Consider the following 17,183-nt stretch of genomic DNA (forward strand, 5'->3'; position numbering starts at 1 on the left):
GTGAAGAGTATCATGTTATTTATGGGCATAAACTAATATAAAGGGGTCGAGTTTTATTATTAGGCTTAATTTTAAAAAAAAAATATAAAATTTATCTCCAACAAACTAATTTGATGCATTTTGTCTCTAATTTTTTTTAAAAAACTTGTAAATTTTATATTTTATTGTTGAGTTAACGTCATAGGTTAAAATCATTGTATTTTTTACCCTCAAATTTTTATTTTTTTTTTGACAAATTTTACCTCTTGACATTTATGTTGCCATATTAGCTCAATTAGCAAAGGTAAAATTTATAATTTTTATAAAAAATTGAGATAAAATAAATCAAATTAAATTTATTAAAGAGAAAATTTATCAAAAAAAAAAGAAACTAAAAAATGTAATTAAACCTTATTCTTACAGTCTTCATATACTGACGCTGACGAGTGTGGCGCGTAGTGGTACGGTTTTTTTCTGTAAGCTTCTTGTGATGTGGAAAGGAAAGCTTTGCTTTGCTTTGCTGAGATGCCCATTTCCCCGAACGAACACAAATAATTAAGAACCTGACATTCGACATGCATCCACAACAAATATGCATATGAACATCAAACAAAATTTAAAGAAGATGTGTAGTGTATAGCACAGAATCAACACCATGCATATATAAAAGACGTGTCCTCTGCCATTAATGAAAAAAAAAACTGCAGAAGTACTGCAGCTCCTGATCCAACCATACACCTACATACATGTATTTAACTCTATACGCTCAGCATCATTTTTCCTCCCACAACAAAAATTCAAAACCCTTGAGCCCTCTTATAGTGTCCCACCCACGTCACAACACGTGACCAAAAAAAACCTTAACGATGATATAAATAAATATATGAATATCACCGCATGCGGATGCACCTTCTCCTGCCACGTACGTACTCAATAATAAATAAACAATTAATCAAGCGAAGAAAAACTGGTTATGACTATTAACTATCTCATCCATGATGGCCAAGCAATTGCCAGCAAGCTGATACACAGTGAGAGAGTCATCAGGGAAAGGAAATTGAGCTCCGGGTGATTCCACAAACGCGTCTTCGCAAGTTGTCTGGTCCGAAATAACGGAGCTGAACTTGTAATAAGCATCAACTACGTTCTGTTGGTTCAGCAACTCCACGGCCTCTTTGATGGTACTAACAATGCTTTTGTATCGTGACCTGCATATGTCGAGTGGCTCACGTGCGTTTCTGTTGGTGTTGGGGTCGTTGAGTGTGTTTGCAATGACGTCGGCGACCTTCAAGGTTTGGTTATGCGTGGCTTCAACTTCGTTCAGGAGGGCCTTGATGGGGTCGAAGAAGGAGCCTTGGAAGAATGGGGCAATGGTATCGCCGCAGAGGGTTGGGTTCTCTGTGGATTTGCAGAAGTCTAGGACCTTGGGGTTGGGTGATTTTAACATGTTTTGGGTTTTTGAGAGGGCTTTCTTGAAGATGGAGTCTATGGTTTTGGTTTTGGTGTTGGTGTGGGTTGGGAATGGGGAGGGAGAAGGAGCAATAATGCTGCTGATGGCATGGGTGGATAGGAGGAGAAATGAGAGGGACACGGTGAAAAGAAGGTAACTTTTGTTGAAACCCATTGTCTCTGAACTTCTTCTATTCGGAGAAGGGTTGTGGAAGCAGAGACAAAGGGGAACGTACCTTGCGTCGGAAATGAGGGAGCAGGGTGGTGGGTTTTTATTTCTGAGCGTGGATGCTGAAAATTGGATGGTGGGTTTTTAGCCCTAGTTTATTTGTGTGCTAATCCCAGGGAAGGTTACATAATTAGAAAAACAAGATGTTGACTTGGTAAGACTAATGAAAACTAGGACCCAAAATGGAATGTGTTACGTGGTCTATGTTTCCACAAACGAGTTATCACAACTTCAAAAATAGAAAAGGGAAAAAAAAGTCAAGTTTAGACTGACTTTAAAAAAAATAGATTTATGAAGATTTAAAAAAAAAAAAAGATTTGACTTTGGAGGGGAAATTTTGAAACTTAACTGTCTCCTGGGGTAAAACAGGATGCTAGATTAGCAGGAAAGATGACAAAAGCAGCTCAAAGAAATCAATTAACACAATCGAAGAATACAAGTGATGTCTTCCTTTGTTCAAGTCAAAGGATAAATAAAACTAGTGAGCCGTTTGGCAAATTTTGTTCTATTTATACAAGCAATTACCCAACTCATCTTTTTAAATAACTAATCTGCTAACGAATTTTGTTCTATTTATACAAGCAATTATTACAATCATATTACCCTTCCACTCACCAACAAAATGCTTAAATCTATTTGGAAAAATTATGTGCCTTATGCTTCATGAGGTTAAAAAAACATTTTGGTTGAAAGCTTGCAAAGTGCTCACAAAAATGGGAAAGAAAGAAAACATTATGAATGGCTAAGTTTTCTCAGTTTTCATCGTCCTTCACAAAGATCTTCAGAGAAAACCACAGTCCTAGAAATGTTGTCATTGTCAAAGGCACTTAGACCAGAGTAAGGACCTGAAGAGAACATTGAAGATGTTCCATCAAATTCAAAAGTGCTAGAGGACTGTCGTAGGTTGGGTCGTGCATTGGATGAGGCTAACACAGAATCTTGGTATTCTGTGACGCGCTGCACCATTTTAAGTGACTGTACCACTTCACCCATTGTGGGTCGTTGGTTTGCTTCTAGAGCAACACAGGCTGCAGCAATAGTGCAAACACGTACAAAATCTTCCTTTGGATACTTTCCACCAAGTCTTGGATCAGCAATCTCTTCCAACCGGTCCTTATCTCTAAGGATTGGCCTAGCCTGAAAGGAAAAATGAACTTACTAACTACCTACTCAATGTAAAAGTTTCAAAGGATGGATTTAAATTAAATCTTTCATATTTCCTAGTATAAATATAGAAAACATGGGAAGTTGCTCTGAACTTGACATAAATAACATTGTCTCACAAGGTATGGAACTAACCCAAGTAACAAGATTCTCTTGTCCAGTTGGCTGTGACATATCCACAGGCTTCCTGCCAGTAAGCAGTTCCAGCAAGACAACACCATAGCTATAAACGTCACTTTTAACAAGTAGGTGTCCAGTCATGGCATATTCAGGAGCAACGTACCTACATAGAAGTTTCATTTAACCTTAAAAAATTAAATTATATGGAAATAACAAGTCAAAGAATGAAAGAATATATCAAGACTAACCCAAATGTCCCCATGACACGAGTAGACAAATAATTAGATCTGCCTTCAGGTGCTTGCTTAGCAAGACCAAAATCTGCAACCTTAGCATGAAAATTGTTCTCAAGCAATATGTTGGATGCCTTGAAGTCTCTATGTATTACACAGGGCTGTGAGTCTTCATGCAGGTATGAAAGTCCCCTTGCAGCATCAAGCGCAATCTTCATTCTGGTGTCCCAATCCAAAGGACAATTGATTCCCAAGGGACCTGCCAGGCAAAATCAAGGCCGATTTCAGTTTAAGGCATAAAACACACATTGAGAAAACTATACTAAGTACAATAAGTCAATAATAGAACAAAGAAAGCATGTACCATACAATGCTAAAAGCTGAACCCATGATTCGAAAAATTACATTACCATGAAGCCAAGCCTCCAAACTTCCATTAGGGACAAGCTCATAGCAAAGTACATTTTGTGATGAGTCACGATTACTAAAGTATCCCACTAGTTTTACAAGGTTACGATGATGCAACCGGCTAAGCATCTCAACCTCAACCAAAAACTCTTTGTCACCCTGTTGCCCTCCATTTGTAAGCCTCTTAATTGCTACATGAGTACCATCATTTAAGACACCTTTAAAAACTCTACCAAATCCTCCTTCTCCAAGAACACTCGCTGGTTCAAAATTGTTTGTTGCTTCTTTAAGCTCTTCATAAGCAATAAATCGTGTACTAGTTGGGTGGGGAAGAGAACCCACAGTTGAAATTGCACTCCCTGTCCTTGGCTTTTCTGCAAGAGAGAAAACATTAGTAGCAGGGACAATAATGCAAAATAGAAGCCACACAAGATAATGAAAACAAATTTAAAAAAACATCTACAACTGTTACTACCACTACTAATACCAAATTACCAATCCTATACAGACGCGAGCATCATAAATTTCTATTTAATTCATCAATAGTGTGTCATTTCTTCATAAATAACACATTTAGAGTCGCTCAACATATGATCTTACATTCTACCCAATGTTACTAATGGTGGATGGCCGAAATTCTGCCATATAAGCATGCCATTGCACCTTATGGCACTGCCATGGCAGGCTTCCCTTCACAAATTGCCTATGGTGGTTGGCAAGAAATCCGCCATGCTATTCCACCATGGCGGCTGGCTATCGAACAACACTGATTCTATCTTATTGTTCAAAAAGTACACATGCAGGATGAAACCTATGAAGCATAAACATCTCTCTAGTTGTAGTGTCAAACACCAACACTCTGTGACACTTGTTTGGCATGTGTCAAAAACTTTTGATTAGGTGTCTAATTAAAAAAAATGTTGTCTTGGACACTTAAGTCGATACCTCTACACAACAAGGACACTTGAGCCAACACCTTCACATGGATGGACATACACTAATATTATTAAAAAAATATTCATTTTTAACTTTTAGATAAATCAGGTTAAAATATAATATAAAATATTAAAAAATAATGTCTCTTGCCATTTTTGAGGCTTGCTATCATAGAAAATACATAGAAGGTTGGTTTAAAAAGGTGAATATTCATCAATTTAGATCTCTTGGTTTTGTGTGTGTGTGTTATGCAGTGCTCCAGTGTCTTATACTTTAAACATTAGCTGTGTCAAAATGTCCATGTACATGTCATGTCTAGTGTCCATGTCAGAGTCCATGCTTCATAGGAAGAAATCCTAAAGAGAATTCTCAACTAAGGAAGATCAATGGATGTCCAATAGAAGTCTATACTGTTTTGCTCCAAACACACTTCAAACTGTGAGAGTGGTGACCACTGGCATTCTTCATTGTATAAAAATTCTAGGATGAAATCCTAAAGAAGAATCAAGTTTCTCAACAAAGTTAAAAAAAAAATTACAATTTTGATCCAAACTAATAACCGCCGCCCAGAGAATTGTCACAATTGGCAACCTTCAGTGAGTCTAGTAGGCATAACATTTTTTAACGAGTGGGAGTCAATAATTTCATTTTTTCATTCCCAATTCAGGAGGAGATTCTCAATAATTTCAATTTTCTATTCCTGATTCAACAATAAAAATTGTATACTCCAAGTGTCATGATCTGAAGTCACAATACATTCAAAAACACATTCATATTCCAGTCCAAACAGAGGTTCTCAAGATTAATTTATTATTTATAAATGCTTTTCGACCACTTGTGCCAAACAATTACAGCTCTGGTTTTCCACAAGTAGTAGTCAATAATTTCAATTTTCTATTATCAATTAAGAAGGATAAAATTGCATTCTAAACAAATTTAAAGATCCCAATTTCAATTCATAATACCCTCATAAAACACCCATATTCAAGTCCAAGTATGATTAATTTATGAACTCTTTCAAAAATTTGAATTTTTTATTCCCAATTCAGCAGGATAAAATTGACTTCTAAACAATTCTTGCCATATTCAACTCAAAAAAAATCTGTAGATTAATTTATGAACCCTTTCTTTATCACTTGTGCCAAACAATTATAGCTTTGCAGTGGAATATGCTCCTTCCCATACAACACTCTTTGTGTGCATGCGTGCACACACACATGTGCAAGTGCATACAAGTTCCTTTTCTTTATGGAAGTTTTCCTTTAAATATTTCTCTCTTCCCTTTTCTTTGATCCACATTGTAGTTTTTATCTTTTAAACACTCTCTCTCCCTGTTTTCCTTTTCTGTGACACGTAGTATTACCTTTAAATTGATTAATTTGCCTCTATTTAATGCTTATATTATGTAATTACTGACGCTATGATATCCAAATTATACAAAGGTAGCAAAACATAATCCACAGTTATCCATCATCACTGGGTTGTTAAAGGAATCTAAAATATGTCATATAAAAACAGAACTACAATTATAGATACTTACCAGCTTTTTCCCTTTAAATACTCTCTCTTGCTCTCCCTGTTTTCCTTTTCTATGACACGTAGTTTTACCTTTGGATTAATTTGCCTCTATTTAATGTTTATATTCAGTAATTATTGATGCTACGATATCCAAATTATACAAAGGTAACCAAACATAATCCACAGTGATCCATCATTACTAGGTAGTTAAAGGAATCCAAACTATGTCATATAAAAACAGAAAAAGAAATTATAGATATTTACCAGTTTCTATCGGAGGTGTCTTTGCTTTTGACAGAAACGTACATAAACAGAATATAAGTACAGATATGATAGCAATGAAGATTATGCCAATAGCAATTCCAAGAATAAGAAACAAATTTGAATGCCTTCCTCTTTTCGGAGAACTCGATGATGATGTAGAAGTAGGTGAATGATGCAAAGGTGTATTCACAGGTGATGCAGCTAATGTAGGAGCTGAAACATAGAAAAATATGTTAATCTACACAAGGGACTTGTTTCTTTATTCTCTTAGTTCAAAAACAGTAGAAAAAACCATCTAGCATTAAACTAGATAAAGACAAAGGCTTTGAAGTGTATGCAATATTAAATATTAAATTCAAACTACATATGTAAATCCACAATATAGACAGATAAAATTCAAAAATAGTACACCTTTAATAACATACATAACACTACTCAAATTTACATTTCACAATCAACAAACCAGCAAAAAAAAACTTTCATAAGTGTCATCATTGTCTGTTGCTCACTGCTAAAATACAAAATCTATGAAGAACTATGTAGATAGCAGTCATCAGATGTCGAGAGTAAAAAAACAGACCCTTTGCATAATTTTCTCTTCTCTTTACATTTCACAATCAACAAAGCAGCAAAATACTTTCATAGGCATCAACACTGTTTACTGTTCACTAGTAAAATATAAACTCTACGAGGAATTGTTTAAAAAGTTATCAGATGTCATTAGTAAAGAAATAGACCCCTTTAGCATAAACATAACTTTCTCTTCTCCTTATCATTTTGGCAGAAATAATGAAATAAAAACAAATGGAGATGAATAAAGGCAAAGCTGTAAAAATAAGATTTATATAAATCTCCCATTTGTTATCTATACTAAATACAAATATAGACTATCTATGTTATCTATACAATAATAATCTCTCTGTTAGTTCCAGTGATTAGTAATGACATTTAAATACAGAGGGTCAATTACCTTGAGAAGGCGGAGGTGGTTCAAACCACGTTAAATTGAGAAGTTTGTATCCACCCACTAATCCAGGGTCTAATTGAACCTTATGCATTGAAAGCGAAGAGTTTATTCTAGAAACTTCATTGGCAGAAAAACTGATGCCTTTATGTGGAGTAATATTCATTGATATATTTAATGTTGATAAGCTGAGTACATAAAAGTTTATCAGTTCAATCTGGGTATTTCGCAACCCAAGCTGGGTAGCTAATTCTTCAAGAAAATCATTCCAATTAGGATTTTGAGAGACATTCGAAAGAAAAAGGTCTAGCTTTATGGGATATGCACAGTGGCAATCCTTACTACCCCTTTTCAGCACCATGTCTTGTTTACAACAATCTGCCAGAATAAAAATAAGCAACCGTGTCAGTATCAGTTTCAGGTTCCAAAGCTCACAAAAATCATGAAATATAATGTAATGTTTATAACAACAGCAAAAATAGCAAAAACAACAAAGCCTTATCCCACTAAATATATTTTAATTTTTATATTCAAGATTAATTTGCTATTTAAGGATATGCCAAATTTTCAAAGGTCGGCTCGCTTTGAAAAAAATGAAACAAAAACATTACAAATTAAATCTATCTATAAGGAAGGGGGGGGGGGGGGGGAGTGATGACTTACTAGAAGCATAAGGAGACAATGGTGGCTGGGCCAAAGCGGAAGGGCCTGCAGCTGCAGTAGAATGCACAGGAGCAATATTTTTAAAGACAGAAATTGGAGGTTTCACTTCACTCTTCTTCTTGAACGGTATGGATAAATGTGAACTTGCAGGGGAGTGGCCATTGCTTGTGAAAGGACCATATAAAGGAGGATTGACTGTTGACAGTGCTGCAATTGGTGCACCATGAGAAAGCACATGCTTCAACACATGGTGATTTGCTGTTAGAGGTAGATCATGAACAACAACAAAGGCCAAAGGTGATCTAGAATCATATAAAGAAGGGGGCTCCATTGTTTTATCATTTTCACCAGCCTCAATCATATATACCAGGCAAGATAATATAAGAATCCATTTCAGCACCAAGCCTTGAACCTTTTTCAATATACCTGCATCATTAGCAAAAGGCCAAAACCAACTATCAAGAACACTTTACTGACTGTAAAATGCAAAAAAATAAAAAATAAAAATCACTTTTGAAAAGCAGGCTGAAATGAATTGTAATTGCTTCTCAAGTAAAATCGGTGACAAAAGGCAAAGCTGTATAATGAGTATCTTCATTTAATATCAGGATAATGTTCCAAAGTTTGAACTACTAGCATTTTGTTCCTTCTGGTGACCTTTGAATTTGGATTGGTTAAATTTTCAATTTGAATTAATATTTTACGATTCAAATACTTTTCAAAATGAGATATTGCCATGTAATCTTTCTAGTCATTCTTTGCTCATCTTTATAAAAACTAAAAAAGAAAATATATGTATATATATATATATATAACTCTCTTAATTGAAAATTGAAATTATTTAACCTCCCTTCCACATACCTCTCGATCCAAATATAATATTAATCAAAAGATGGTTAGCACAAACTGATTATAGAATGAACAAAACCTCAACTAGATCCTATCCAAAAGGTAAAAAAAATCCTCATTCCGGTTATCCGAGTTTCAATAATCGGTTTTCTTCCCATTCTTCAATCACAGGATCATGCCTATAGTGGCAACTGACAAGGTCAATTATACTGCACCATATTAACAGATTTTACAAGATTAACTACAGAACAACCTCTTGTCCATTCAGCACATATGCAAAAACTTATACACTCTTCCTGCGTCGATTTCAAGTTGAAAGCACAGCACCTATTGATGGTTGAGCAGCATTTCTCAAGAGGAAATGACAGCGCACGCGAGACTTCAAATTGTAACTCTCTTAGGTTTCTTAGTTACTTAAACAAATCTAACTCAAAACAAAGCTCCGATTCCATTATCTCCTGACTTCCAATGCATACTCGTTCGTGTAAATAACTACAAGAAAGCATAAATCAGTCAAACGAAGGAAGAAGAGCAGAAAACGTATCATTACCAATTGACATGACCGACGCCGTTGATTGTCCCCGAACGGATCAGATCTACTGGATTTGGAGGAAATCAACGGCGAGAGATGGCTGAAGCAACACTAGGAGCAAGGACCGCAAGTAATAGCAGAAAAGAAAGGTGGATCCAAACCCGGAATTTTCTTCATGGATGATATAGTTCCGAGTTGAGACAGTGATCTCCGAGTCAAGCTCGCCATAGCAGAGTGGAATCGGAGAACCGTGATTTCGAGCGGCGATGTCGTTATTCCAGCGGGTAGTCCAGAGAGTGGGTTTTTCTCTTTCAAATATAAATAAATTGGGTTCAAATGGTTTTCGCCGTTTTTTTTTGTTTTTGTTTTTGTTTTGGATTTTCTTATTTTTTGGTTTCCGTTGCGTTGGGGAGCAGAGGCAGAGGCGGAGGGTTTTAAAATGCGGAGCCGAACGTGCGCCGTTAACGGAAAAGAACAAACTAACGGTAAGCGCCTAAAAAGGGAGGCCACTATACGAGAGAGACAGCGGCCCGCTTTATTTGTTTTTATTCTGGTTGCAGTGGATTTGACTTTTGACTAGGCTGCGTTTAATTTTTTTATCAAATAAAAAAATTAATAATTAACAATTAATATTTGTTTAAAAAAATAATATTGTAATTGGCCTAATGTTTTTTTTTCGGATTTTTTATTTTGATCAAACTAATATTTCTAGATTCAAATTTTTTTTACTAGAAGTAGGCATGAATTGACTTTGATGAGTTTTTACTATGCCTTTAAACTTGATCCAATACCGGAATGAGTAAGGTTGAATTGCAAAATTTGCTTTGAAAAAATGATGCTAGGCTACATGCCTAACATGGAAAAATCACTTGTTAAAATAAGAAAAATTAAATATTCATCATGTGTGACAAGCTTTAAATGGAATAACCCTTACTTCAAGTCTCGATTGAGAGTTTCAAACATAATTACACTTAAAAATTCTACATGTATTGTTTGATCACGTCTTAATTTCAAAAACAATTAATGCATTCTACATTGGATAATTTTAAAGACTAAATCCAATCCAAAAGTCTCTTATGACAATGGAACATGCAAAAAGACTTTTTGATTGAAGTGTGTATGTGTATGCTTTGATTAAAGTATACAAATTTTAAGAATCAACTATTATAAGTAATTCATCATATATTACATTCTACAACTTTTAGATTAATCTCTAGTGCACAATCTTACTCTAGATTATCCCTACAAAAAAAAAAAACTCTCTCCGCTCCTTTGTATCATTATCCAATGAATAATTTTTAATCCTCATACAATCTCTCTGTTACCTTTCATGGTAAGTTTTAAATATGTTTTATATATACTTCCAAAATAATAAATACTTTTACTTTTTATTTAACACTTACCATAAAAAGGTAGTAAGATGATTTGTATGAGGATTTAGTATTAGTCTTATCCAATCGACATTATTTGGGCAACGACAATCCTTTTATTTTCCTTCTTTCTCCTTCATTTTCTCCATTTTTTACATTACAAATCTTATGTCACACAAGTTAACAAAGGCTGGATTTTTCATCACCACCCCTTTTGTTCCTCATTCCTAAATCCCAATCAATAATCAAACAAAAAAAAAACTTTAGGGAAAAAATAAAATGGAAATTAATCAAAGAGGTTAAAGATGTGCAGCAACAACAATAGAGAAGCCATGTCATTGAAAAGTAGTTATAGCTGAACTTGCCACAAAATTGTTTGATGACCAAAACAAACTCGAATCATGCTTAAGTGACGTTGTTTGCAACTCCAAGAAAATACCTTACAATATCAAAGGCAATGTCGTTGATAAAAATATTATAAATAATTGACTTACTTTCACTCATTCTAACATCAATATCACCTTGTCATTTCGACCATGAGATTTTTTCCTCTTCCATGAACACATTATCTCAATTGAAGTGAGCTTTGTTGTCGATTAGATGCTCACAAGCTTTGGGAAACACAATGTAGATGAACACCAACTTCCAATCCTCCACCTCTCCCCCTTTGTGCATCTTTCTCTCTCATTTCTCCATCTCTTCTTTCTTTGTCTTATTTCCAAAGTCATTTTAGGTTATCTCAATTTTTATTTTTTTTGCCTCTTGTTAATATTACAAAACTATTTTTTCACAATGTAGTTATGCATAATATAAAATACAACAAATTACATTAACATTCATGGAATTTCATGTAATTACACAAATATCCCTTACTTTCATTTTTTTAGTAAGGGATGTTAGTATAAATTTCCAGGGATGTCACTGTAATGTTTTTTTTTTCAAACATTACTATTAATGTTTTCAAAAAGGGAGTTAGTTTAGGAAAATTAAAAAGTGTGACACTATGTGTAGTTTAATAAAAGTTTAAGGAGTGTTATTGTAATTTGCTATATAAATTAATATCTATATTAGAATATTTTTATAATGAAAAAGTGACATCATAGGAAAGATTCCATAATGTAATTAGCAACGAAGAGTCAGATTTTTGCAAAGATACATTTCGAAAATTAATTTTAAAAAACATTCTTATATAAAAAATGGGTGGGCCGTGCAAAGAGAATTTTTTTTTTTTTTTGCAAACTGGAAGGCTCAAAATACAATACAGCATTGAGACAGCCAAATGGGCTCACTCGGTTCGGGCACCCATTTACCCATTTCCTTAGACCCGTCGTCATCACCATCTTCCTTTAACCAGAAAATCGACCACGGTGGTGCGTTAAAAAATCACTGGTTGCAACGTTCTACTCGCGGAAGCGCCAAATCCCAACGATACCCCAAACCCCACTCACCCTTCTTCTCCCATATCCTAATCCCCAAATTCCCTCATTCAACTTTCCCCTCACCACCTTCTTCCACTTCCTGCAAGCTCAGCTAGGGTTTCCTCTTCTCTTAACCGCTCCATGTCGAAGAGGAAGTTCGGATTCGAAGGTTTCGGCATAAACCGCCAATCCACCTACAGCTTCGAGCGACCCCAGGCCCCTCAGCGACTCTACATCCCTCCCTCCGCGCGTCACGGCCACGACCACTACGAAGACACCGACATCGACAACATCGACTACGACGACAACAACAGCAACAACAACAACAACAAGGACGACGACGACGATTACGGGAGCAATAATAACAACGGTGGCGGCAACGACGAAGACGAAATCGACCCCTTGGACGCCTTCATGGAGGGGATTCACGAGGAGATGCGGGCGGCCCCGCCGCCGAAGCCGAAGGAGAAGGCGGAGGACCGGTACCGCGACGACGAGGACGACGATCCCATGGAGAGCTTTCTGATGGCGAAGAAGGATTTAGGGTTAACTCTCGCGTCGGACGCGCTGCACGCTGGGTATGATTCCGATGAGGAGGTTTATGCTGCCGCGAAAGCTGTAGACGCTGGTATGATTGAGTATGATTCCGATGATAACCCTATTGTTATTGACAAGAAGAAGATTGAACCCATTCCTGCTCTTGATCACTCTTCCATTGATTACGAGCCCTTCACTAAGGATTTTTATGAGGAGACACCTTCAATATCAGGTACTTTCCTATATAACCCTGAAATTCTTTTTGTGCGTGTTTGGATTCACGTTTCATCCAAGATTACATTTTATGTCGGGGACTTGATTATAGGTCTAGAATTGATTTTGAGGTGAAACAACTTTATGTAGCTTTTGCGATAAAAAAATATATTAAATTTAAATATTAGCTCGCCTTTCAAATTTCAAATAAAAACACCCAAACATAAATTACATCACTTCAAAATCAATTTTGCAAATGCTCACTCAAACACACACTGAATCGCACTGTTATAATTATGACTCTTTTGTTATGATGTTTAGTGGTTTAGAACATGTTCTGTAATCCTGTTTGTGGAACTGTGAGCTTGGAAGAGAATTTAATTGAGTTAACTGAGATTGAACATCTGGCGTTTCTTTTTTCTGTATTTGATTCCAGGTATGAGTGAGCAGGATGTAAGTGAATACAGGAAGAGTTTGGCTATTCGTGTATCAGGTTTTGATGTTCCCAAGCCAATAAAGGCATTTGAGGACTGTGGGTTTTCTTCACAGATTATGAATGCTATTAAAAAACAAGGATATGAGAAGCCGACAACTATACAATGTCAGGCTTTGCCAGTTGTGCTTTCTGGCAGGGATATCATTGGTATAGCAAAAACTGGTTCTGGTAAAACTGCTTCTTTTGTACTTCCTATGATCGTGCATATCATGGATCAGCCTGAGCTTCAGAAGGAGGAGGGGCCCATAGGGGTGATATGTGCACCTACCCGAGAATTGGCACATCAGATTTTTCTGGAGGCCAAGAAATTTGCAAAAGCGTATGGGGTACGTGTCTCTGCTGTCTATGGTGGAATGTCAAAACTTGAACAGTTCAAAGAGCTTAAGGCGGGATGTGAGATAGTTGTTGCTACCCCTGGCAGATTGATAGACATGCTGAAGATGAAGGCATTGACGATGATGAGAGCAACTTACCTGGTGCTTGATGAGGCTGATCGGATGTTTGATCTTGGGTTTGAGCCGCAAGTAAGGTCCATTGTTGGGCAGATTAGGCCGGACCGCCAAACCTTACTCTTTTCTGCAACTATGCCTTGTAAAGTTGAAAAGTTGGCCAGGGAAATCCTTTCTGATCCTATTAGAGTTACTGTTGGAGAGGTGGGGATGGCAAATGAAGATATTACTCAAGTTGTTCACGTAACTCCTTCCGATTCTGAGAAATTGCCCTGGCTTTTGGAAAAGCTGCCTGAAATGATTGATCAAGGTGATACCCTAGTTTTTGCTTCGAAAAAGGCTACTGTGGATGAAATTGAATCACAATTGGCTCAAAGAGGCTTTAAAGTTGCTGCATTGCATGGTGATAAAGATCAAGCTTCTCGTATGGATATTTTACAGAAGTTTAAATCTGGCCTCTACCATGTGCTAATTGCAACTGATGTTGCTGCCCGTGGTCTTGACATCAAGTCAATTAAGTCAGTGGTAAACTTTGATATTGCAAAAGATATGGACATGCATGTCCATCGCATTGGAAGAACAGGCCGTGCTGGTGACAAGGACGGGGTTGCATACACTCTTATAACTCTGAAAGAAGCACGATTTGCTGGTGAATTGGTCAATAGCTTAGTTGCTGCTGGTCAGAATGTGTCTGTGGAGTTGATGGATCTTGCTATGAAGGTAACAATGCCTTCCATGATATTCTTTGATGCTCATGCAATTTATATACCATTTGTAGACTATCCTATCTATGTAATTGTTTCTGCTTCATGCAACTGTAGGTTTTTAGAATCTTCTATTCATCCTTGAGTGATACTTTTGTAGATTTTGTTGATTTGTTGTCACTTGTGAGTGTCAGTATAATAATGCTATTTACATGCCAAGAATTTAATTATTAATAAGTTTTACTTTGACAAAGTTATGAGTTGAATTAATGCTGGTTGAGGTAGTTTAAGAGGACAAGTTCATCAGAAACTAAGGGACTGTTTGTTTACTATTTTTGAAAACTGTTTCTATTTTTAAAAGCAAGAAAACCAAAAAAAACCCTTGTTTGAACTTTGATAAGATTAGTTTTTAAATTTGTTTTCAAAACTAATACTCCTTTTGTTCCTAATTATGAGACCCTTCCAACTAAATTAAGTCCCTTAAGAAAAATAGTTATCGCATTAAATTTGTCAATTATTTGTACTACCATTCCAAAATTACCCTTTTATTCTCTCTCTATCCACTTGTTTCTCATTAATGTTTGGAGAGAGAATAATTCAGTTAGGGCATGTAGGGAAAAAATAATTAATGCATCTAGAAATTAGAAAAGAGTCTTGTAAAAAGGGACAGGCAAAATTTTGAAAAGGGTCTTATAATTAGAGATGGAGGGAGTATCTCTTTTGGTTTTTAAAATAAAAAAATCATAACCTCTTTAAGTTGTTCTGGTTTTCTACTTTTTCAGTTTTCTATTACTCAAGTCCTTCCTTGCATTTTCATATCTTCTCCCCCACTTCTAATCTCTTAAAATTAAATATATTAATTTTCTTGGGTTTGCCTGTTTGAAATGAGCTTGTCTTTTTTATTGGTTTAGAAATCATTGAATTACTCCTTTTAAATATGAAAAGTGGCTTGTGGAAAAATAATTGGGTAAGCTTGTTGTTGAGGAATTGAATATTAAACAAAGGCCATGGAAGTATACAGCTATGAAAATCTATTTGTTATGAACAGTTTGGTAGTAAGAGTATGGAAGTGCAAAATTGTTCCAGGGGTGCTTGATATGAACCCCCCACCCTGATGCACTAGAGTTGTTGACTTTGTCATCTTGCCTTCTTTGCTCTAATCTTTAATCCTCAAACACCTTGTGACCTAATCTTTAGCATGTGCAGAATAATAGATTAGTATTTATAACCATTTATCTTATTATACTGTAGGGTTAGTGCACTGAAAAAAGAGTTTATCATGGAGGTGCCTTTCTATTTTAATATTAATAGTATTTATTTTGCTTATATTGTTGTTATATTTATATGTTTCCAAATCTTGTCTTTTGATATTTTAAGATGGTCTAAAAGGTTCACAGCCCTATTATGTGTCTTGAAATTTTTTAATGACATTTTGTCTTGTAATTCAATAGGATGGGAGATTCAGGTCAAAACGTGATGCAAGAAAAGGAGGTATGAGATGTGACTTGCATTATTATGACTGTTGAATAATAATTTTGCTGAGCAAAAACTCGATGTAGAAAAGATATGATGTTGCTGCACACACCAGTTTATGAACCTTGTCATGATATTTGCAAGTGCTTGTTTGGAGAATCTATCTCTTAACATGGTTTGTATTATGCAGGTGGGAAAAAAGGCAAAGGTAGAGGAGGAGGTGGTGGGGGTGGCCGAGGTGTGCGAGGAGTGGATTTTGGCCTGGGCATTGGATATAATCCTGAGTCAAATAATGCACCATCTACCACAGCTCCCAGTCGATCTGCCGCTGTAAATTCTCTGCGAACAGGAATGATGTCACAATTCAAGAGTAACTTTGTTGCTGCTTCATCAAACTCTCAGAATCAAGGCTTTGGTAACAATACAAGCATGACTGCTAATAAGAGAACAGCACTCCCTGGTTTTGTATCCGGTGGATCAATTGGTGGTGACATAAATACTTATCAGAGTACTGCTTCACCCAATCCTGCTACATCAGCGGTAATTTCCACCAGTCAAGGTTATGGAGTAAATCCTGGTCAGAAGAGCACGAACAGGTCAGTTTTCTAAGTTGAACTTGCTGCATGCTTATCTTCATACATAATTTGGTTGCTGATGTTCTTCTTGTTTTCTTTGGCTGCAGTTCTAAACCTAAAGAAAGGCGGAGACCATCAGGTTGGGATAGATAGTTGTCACATTGAATGACACCCACTGCCAAATGTATCAATGTTCCTATATTTAGGTCAAGTCAAGAGTTGATTATGTCTGTATAAATAATGCACCAGTTTTCAATCACCTATATGATTTTAACTTCCAAGAAGTAGAAAGGTTTGAGGTTTGTTCGATTCTATTTTTTGTTTTTGAAAGCAGTAATGCCTCTTATCTTACGAAACACGTTCCGATTAAATGGATAGTTAATCATTAGTATGGGTAAGGTAATTAAATGTTTTTTTCTTTTTGCGTGTGAGTGTGAGAACTAATTTATAAATATTAATTGTGTGCTTTTATTAGTAAAAAAGCTTTTATTTTTTGACAAACAACATTCTCATGGGTGTAATTTTTTATTTTTATTTTTTTAGAAAAATATACTTATTTCATATTATTCGTGATAGATTCAAAGATACAATTGGTTAAATGTCCAAATACATGGTCGTTAGCCTAAAAGCTAGAAGCTCT

General features: G+C 35.8%; 3 protein-coding genes across 5 annotated transcripts; 1 reads left to right on the plus strand and 2 right to left on the minus strand.

Annotated features, from left to right (window-relative positions):
• Window positions 1-639: 639 nt before the first annotated feature.
• LOC114407436 lies at window positions 640-1,925 on the minus strand. Its single transcript, XM_028370532.1, has one exon. It carries the CDS (start codon window positions 1,601-1,603, stop codon window positions 932-934), a length of 672 nt encoding a protein of 223 aa, XP_028226333.1. The 5' UTR covers window positions 1,604-1,925; the 3' UTR covers window positions 640-931.
• A 123-nt stretch (window positions 1,926-2,048) lies between these two features.
• Window positions 2,049-9,794, minus strand: LOC114407435 (proline-rich receptor-like protein kinase PERK3). 3 transcript variants are annotated; one of them, XM_028370529.1, is made up of 9 exons: window positions 9,470-9,794; window positions 9,104-9,268; window positions 7,928-8,353; window positions 7,271-7,642; window positions 6,301-6,513; window positions 3,585-3,956; window positions 3,190-3,433; window positions 2,957-3,104; window positions 2,049-2,794 (listed from the first exon to the last, which is right to left on the minus strand). In XM_028370529.1, the coding sequence occupies exons 3-9, from the start codon at window positions 8,286-8,288 to the stop codon at window positions 2,417-2,419; spliced, it is 2,088 nt and encodes a 695-aa protein (XP_028226330.1). In that variant the 5' UTR covers window positions 8,289-8,353; window positions 9,104-9,268; window positions 9,470-9,794; the 3' UTR covers window positions 2,049-2,416. The 3 variants fall into 3 exon arrangements, with proteins under 3 accessions (XP_028226330.1, XP_028226332.1, XP_028226329.1); XM_028370531.1 differs by having other exon boundaries at window positions 9,030-9,268; XM_028370528.1 differs by lacking the exon at window positions 9,104-9,268 and having other exon boundaries at window positions 9,327-9,794.
• A 2,196-nt stretch (window positions 9,795-11,990) lies between these two features.
• On the plus strand, window positions 11,991-16,857 carry LOC114407437 (DEAD-box ATP-dependent RNA helicase 24-like). The gene is made up of 5 exons (XM_028370533.1): window positions 11,991-12,865; window positions 13,283-14,511; window positions 15,947-15,986; window positions 16,159-16,564; window positions 16,651-16,857. The coding sequence occupies exons 1-5, from the start codon at window positions 12,238-12,240 to the stop codon at window positions 16,694-16,696; spliced, it is 2,349 nt and encodes a 782-aa protein (XP_028226334.1). The 5' UTR covers window positions 11,991-12,237; the 3' UTR covers window positions 16,697-16,857.
• The last annotated feature ends 326 nt before the right edge of the window (window positions 16,858-17,183 follow it).

This window comes from Glycine soja, chromosome 3 (assembly GCF_004193775.1).
Source record: "Glycine soja cultivar W05 chromosome 3, ASM419377v2, whole genome shotgun sequence".
Lineage (NCBI taxonomy): Eukaryota > Viridiplantae > Streptophyta > Magnoliopsida > Fabales > Fabaceae > Glycine > Glycine soja.

Coding starts and splice junctions, on each gene's coding strand:
- LOC114407435 (XM_028370528.1), bottom strand. Junction 7,643..7,927: donor ATTGTCTCCTTATGCTTCTA/GTAAGTCATCAC, acceptor TTATTCTGGCAG/ATTGTTGTAAACAAGACATG. Junction 3,957..6,300: donor GACACCTCCGATAGAAACTG/GTAAATATCTAT, acceptor TCTCTCTTGCAG/AAAAGCCAAGGACAGGGAGT.
- LOC114407436 (XM_028370532.1), bottom strand. CDS start 1,603: ATGGGTTTCAACAAAAGTTACCTTCTTTTCACCGTGTCCCTCTCATTT.
- LOC114407437 (XM_028370533.1), top strand. CDS start 12,238: ATGTCGAAGAGGAAGTTCGGATTCGAAGGTTTCGGCATAAACCGCCAA. Junction 14,512..15,946: donor TGATGGATCTTGCTATGAAG/GTAACAATGCCT, acceptor GTAATTCAATAG/GATGGGAGATTCAGGTCAAA. Junction 16,565..16,650: donor GGTCAGAAGAGCACGAACAG/GTCAGTTTTCTA, acceptor CTTTGGCTGCAG/TTCTAAACCTAAAGAAAGGC.